At 36.9% G+C, this 5,862-nt stretch overlaps 1 protein-coding gene across 1 annotated transcript; it reads right to left on the reverse strand.

The window, feature by feature from the left end:
* Positions 1 to 407: 407 nt before the first annotated feature.
* LOC121787948 (calcium-dependent protein kinase 2-like) lies at positions 408 to 5,408 on the reverse strand. The gene is made up of 8 exons (XM_042186791.1): positions 4,462 to 5,408; positions 2,730 to 2,873; positions 2,488 to 2,640; positions 1,850 to 1,959; positions 1,282 to 1,449; positions 1,063 to 1,190; positions 808 to 907; positions 408 to 728 (listed from the first exon to the last, which is right to left on the reverse strand). Exons 1-8 carry the CDS (start codon positions 5,198 to 5,200, stop codon positions 654 to 656), a joined length of 1,617 nt encoding a protein of 538 aa, XP_042042725.1. The 5' UTR covers positions 5,201 to 5,408; the 3' UTR covers positions 408 to 653.
* Positions 5,409 to 5,862: the final 454 nt, after the last annotated feature.

Below are 5,862 nucleotides of genomic sequence, written 5' to 3' on the forward strand. Positions count from 1 at the left end.
TCACACCTTACATCCTTTTGTTTCGATAACTAAATATTCTAAAGTTCATTGTAGCATAAACATATTTTAATACTACTATAAAACTTGTGTGATCAAACTTTTAATGTAGTAGCGATGTGGCAATATAAAAAATATGATTTCGCCATTACAAGCACCCTAATGTACAAACTTAACCTGAGAGTTGATTGATAAAATCAAACTACCAAGTTTCAAGCACCCAAAATGTAGTTTTTGTTGTTCCATATCATTTTTCACTTTCATGCCATTTTATAATGCAGTTCACCAAATACAGCATTTGTAAATCATGGATGCAAAGTTGAGGCTCTTTTAAACATAAAAACCAACGATGCTGAAAGAAGTTAGTCATCAAGTCTCCAACCAAACAATAAAAGATCACACCACGAAGATAAGAGCACAACACTATCCGAAGATTCAACTTAATCGAACACATAATTATTCACACAAACAACAACATACAAAGAGTGAACAGCATAAATTATCGCTCATCCGGAAAAAACAAGTTTCATTTCGAACTAAAATGCCTCATAAATCTCACCACTCCCTGTCAAGGAAATGTTGTCCCGCAAACCTTATCAAACACTCATATTTCGAGTTCGAAAATGACCTGCACAGCAAACATCCATTTTGTTCCTCTAGAAGAGCTTTACTGGTTGTGTCGTTCCACTTCTCATCATTGCACAGAATTCCTCGTAGTTAATTTTCCCATCCTGTAAGTACCAACGTATGTAACATCTATATATATATTTTGAAATAAAATGAAATGTATCAAACACATTACTAACTTACATTATCGGTATCCACCTCAGAAATGATTTCTTTGATGGTAGCTCCGTCCCCCATACCGTAGTCTTTCATAGCAGTTTCTAGTTCGTCCATTGTGATATAACTGAGGTGCATTTTTAAGTTGAATGACGAGTTAGTCAATGATAATGCATGTAAGGCCTACATAGCCCAATTATTGAGGCAAGAAAATCGAGAGTTTCTGAAATACAAAGTTCGATCTTAACGCATAGAAATAAAGAGAGAGAAATCCGATCTTACCCGCTGTTATCCTTATCAAAAAACTGAAATGCTTTGAACAGATGCTCATCTCGTTCAAGCTTGTGCCTGTGCATTGTAGCGGTGATAAATTCAATGTAGTCAATAGTCCCATTACCATCTACATCCGCCTGGCATTACCAGCATCAATTGTTAAATGTACCACACAGTCGAGCCCAGTGTTAGATAAAATTGTCCCAAATGAGATGTGGTTATACTTACAGCTTCCATTAGTTGTTGCACTTCTGTTTCCGACAGTTTAGAACCAAGACGAGCCAAACCAGTTTTAAGTTCTTCATAGGTGATTGTGCCGCTATTATCCGTGTCCATATTTGCGAACATTGCTTTAAGACCTTTAATTTCTTCTTCCGATAAACTTTGAGCAATGACCTGGGGAGGTTTCAGATTCGATAGACGATGGTAAGAGAATAGCCATAACGAAAGTTATACATGCAATTATATATGCATGACCAGAAAATCTTATCAAAATATTCCATAGTTAGAAATAATACATTCTTCCCAATAGAGTTGCAAATAAAATGCATTGTGATCAAATCTTATCACTGGACAATGGCTTGCGGCTAAACAACTAGGCTAAAATGGCAATAGCTTTACAGCTCATAATCATTTACTGAATCTTATTTATGGCCTATGTAAACAAAAATTAGTTGTTCAAAACTTTTAAACCTTTTATGTCAGTGAACTAATAATATTCTTTATTAAAACCACTAAACGGCTCATCCAACAATTGTATGCTTCATACCAGATATAAAGACATTAATGGAATTACCTTTAGCGCAAGTTTCTTCAGCTTATTCATGGCCCTGAACTGCTTCATCCTAGAGAGTACCGCACTATCTATTGGCTTGTCAGATGCTTGTCCCTTAATCCAAGGGTGCTCTTTATAAACAAACAAAAAAGACAATAGAGGTACCGTATTAAATGAAAATCGCATCACTAAGAACTTGTAACAGAAAATACCAAAATCTCAGATTCTTTTTAACTGTGAAAAAATCTGAAAAATCAAAACTGACTAAAATAGCACAAACGTGCATTAATAAAGAGTCATTGGAGTCTAATGTTGCTATGTTACTATGTTAGTATAGGTTTTGGCCCAAGATAGACTCCAATTATTTTACACTTTACTTGAGTTTGTTAATGAGGGCCTTTTCTTATTTACTGCTGTTGATTCCAAAGCCATGTTCTAGCTGACTATACTATTAATGAACGCCCAGTTTGTTTGAATTGCAATAAAATCATAAAATGTGGGAAATCTAGCTTTTGATTGGCAAAGAAAGTAGCAATTAGTAAAACCAAAAATGAAAAGATACTGTGAGAGTTCATTTCAAAGATGTTAAAAGTACATATAACATGTTCAGAAAATACACAAACATACACCAATAACTAGAAAGGGAAGGAGATGATTACCAAGTACTTGTGCACAAGTTATTCTTCTATGGGGGTCCTTGTTTAGCATTTTTCGAACAAGATCTTTGGCACTACTTGAAATTGAAGGCCAAGGCTGGCTGTCAAAATCAACTTCTTCATTTAGTATAGCATCAAATATACCTTTTTCAGTCTCTGCAGAAGATGATCATAACACTAAGAAATCTGGCAGATAGGATAGGACATAGGAGTACTTCATAGAGAAGAAAGTATTTTAGCCTAACCTGCCCAAAATGGAGGTACACCACTAAGGAGGATGTACAAAATTACACCAGCGCTCCATACATCTATCTCCTTTCCATAACTTCGCCGCAGAACTTCTGGGGCAACATAGTACGCACTACCAACAATATCACGATACACCTTGCCTGAAATTTAGTCATCAAGTTGACAATAATTAGTTCTGAAAATACAAGATATCGACATGAGTAAATGAAACATAAGCAAGGAAAGACTTAAATGTCAGGTAGATGGCTTCAATAAAGGAATAAATCATATACGTGCACTCAAATGATGCTTACAAGGAATCCTTAAATAATTGCCAATAGATTTTGGCAACACTGAATATTTTTTTAAGCCAGTTGGAATTGAATTTTTAAGTCATTGTCTCTTAAGTGGTCATTTGTCCTTCACGTTAGCTTTCATGGTATCTAGAACCTGGTTCTAAGGCAAAAGCAAAACTTTGGTCAAGATGGGCATGAAAGAGTAGTTCACAAGAGAAGGAATTACATCAAAACACGATGGTGTCCTGGCTCAGAGTAGTTCACAAGTCGAATTTAAGTCAGTAGCTCATGGAGTGTATGACGTTATATTGTTTAAGTTGTTGCTAGAAGAACTAACTTAAAGATTCTTTTGAAAGTGTATCGGTATTGTGATAACTAAGTGGCTATTTCACAATCCAGTGCATGACAACTGCCATTTTATAAAACTAAAAATTGGAAATGGGACTATTTGTGTTGTCTACGTGCCAGTTGAACTTGCTGATGATATGTTAAACTAAAGGCTTGCACAACCACGTTTCGGGAAAAATGTAGAGAAGCTGAGCTCATACGATTTGTAAAGTCCAGCTTGAGGGGGGTTGTAGTATTTCGATTTTAGTTAAAAGTCATTTTTAGCAAATAGAGGATATTTATCATTTAGGAATATGTTGGGTGTGTATTTGGTAATTTGTTTTTTTGGCTTTATAAGGCTGAAAAGTAAGTAATTAATGCAGATAATCGATTCTTGACACGTCAGCTAAGGTTACAAAACCACTATTTTAATCCATGTGTCTTCAAGATGACTTCTGAAAGAGTTATAAAAGCTTCACAGCTCACCATCAAATCATTTGCATTAGTTATATTACTAAACAAAAGTTGATTTTCCCATTAACTACCACGGACTGGACTCGCATTGATACACTATATGAGATTCTATAAGTTGTGTTTTGATTTAAATTTCTTAATAGCTAAAAGATCTACTTTAAGACTTAAGACGCAACAGCATGAAAGTTCCTACAACAATACCACTCAACAGCAGGTGTGAACAATCTATGTTATCATCTACACACAGACTCAAACCCCAACTTAAACATTTAACCGGGAAACCTTTGCATCATTTCTATCAACCTGATCAGCTTCAACACCGTTTTTCATCTAAGGTGAAAGTGAAATAGGAAACTTTACTATTTCAAGAACTGCTAATATCAATTAGACCATCACCTAAACGCCCCTTTCTTAATGTCCTATCATCAACATTTCTCATACTACAAACAACAAACTATATAAGCATAACAACCATGTAAAAACTCATCGAGCACACAAGGGTGGGGACTCATATCACTACAAAGACACCACTATCAACTACTTAGAACCTGTACCAGAATGGTTAACCCAAAGATTCATGCTAAAAGCAAACATTTTATCATCATCAAGCCAGTAATTATCCAATTCAAAAAGCAAAACACTACATACTAACCCTCCTCAATGAAGACAGAGAGTCCAAAATCAGTGGCCTTGAGCGTTGCCTTGTCATCCTTGCTCGAAAGCAAGAAATTCTCGGGCTTGAGATCCCTATGCATCACTCCCATAAAATGGCAATTCTGCACCACATTCACAATCTGCCTGCAGAGATCGGAGGCAGCCTTCTCTGAGTAGTGCCCCTGCGCAATAATGCTGTCGAAAAGCTCGCCCCCACGGCACACCTCCATGATGAGATGCACTGTCTGCCTATCCTCAAAAGCTCCCTTGAACTCCACAATGTTGTGCTGCCCACTCAAATGCTGCATAATGTGCACCTCCCTCTTCATATCCTCCTTGTCACTCTTGCTTACCAATTTCCTCTTCAAAATCGATTTGCAGGCGTAGCTATGCCCCGTCGCTATCTCAGTGCACATGTAAGTCACCCCAAATTGGCCCCTCCCCAATTCCTTCCCAATCGAGTATTTCGACTTCACATCCTCGAATGGCTTACCGAGAATGTTGTTCGGCTCCAATCTCTGAGCTGCTGCCGCTGCTACGGGCTCGGGTTGCGGCGCGGGTTTATGCGGAGCTGGAGGCGGCGGCGCGTGATGCGTCTGCGGCGGAGGATTGTGGTGCGCCGCCGGTTTTTGGTAATCGTGGTTGATTTGCTGGTATCCCGCGTTGGCTCCCGCGGTGGATCTGTAGCCATTGGTGTCGGGGCTCGAGTGGTTTTTCTTGCTGAAACAACCGCCCATTTTTGGGGTTTTGCTTTTTGTTATTGATTGAGACAAGATTGCAACTTTTTGAGTTGAGTTTCGAGGGAATTAACGAGAATTGGTATCTAACTATGTATCGATTTGGAGCTGGAGAATAAAGAGATGGAACCAAATTTGAATGGGTTTGATTGGGGAAAGAGGGAATGCTGTTTGCAGATGAGAAAGTTCAGACTACTAGTTGACTTCTCGCTAGCTGTTGGCGAAGTGTTTTATACACGGTTTTACTTTTTCTGTTTATTTAAATGACTTTTTCAATTTTAATTTCTTTTTCTCTAAAAAATAGTTCTAAGAGAAAGTGAGAAAAAACTGATGAACTTTGTTCTTGTTTTTTTTAAAATCTAAATGGGATAGAGTAAATAGATTTGGGCAGTTCTGTTCTGTTTAATTTTTTGTGATGTACGTCTTGATTATCTCTTGAATTAACTTTTTGAAAAACGTTTTAATGATCTTCAAATATCTTTTAAGAATGAAGTCGCGCAAAAAAGATTTTGTCTTAAATATGGATTGTGATTTGAATTTTATTTGATTTGTTAAGAACCTTTTATGGTCTTTAAATTTATATTGAGATGCTTTGATTGGTCAATATTATCAAGAGTCTTATTTCTAGACGGAACGTTGAATTTGATTTAACATCAAGAAAA

This window comes from Salvia splendens, chromosome 22 (assembly GCF_004379255.2).
Source record: "Salvia splendens isolate huo1 chromosome 22, SspV2, whole genome shotgun sequence".
Taxonomy (NCBI): domain Eukaryota; kingdom Viridiplantae; phylum Streptophyta; class Magnoliopsida; order Lamiales; family Lamiaceae; genus Salvia; species Salvia splendens.

Bases quoted from the DNA above. Each gene is read 5' to 3' on its own strand.
- LOC121787948 (XM_042186791.1), bottom strand. From the start codon at position 5,200: ATGGGCGGTTGTTTCAGCAAGAAAAACCACTCGAGCCCCGACACCAAT. The intron at 1,960-2,487 runs GTAATCATCTCC...TTGTTTATAAAG, and splicing joins AACTTGTGCACAAGTACTTG to AGCACCCTTGGATTAAGGGA. The intron at 1,191-1,281 runs GTAAGTATAACC...TGGTAATGCCAG, and splicing joins TGCAACAACTAATGGAAGCT to GCGGATGTAGATGGTAATGG.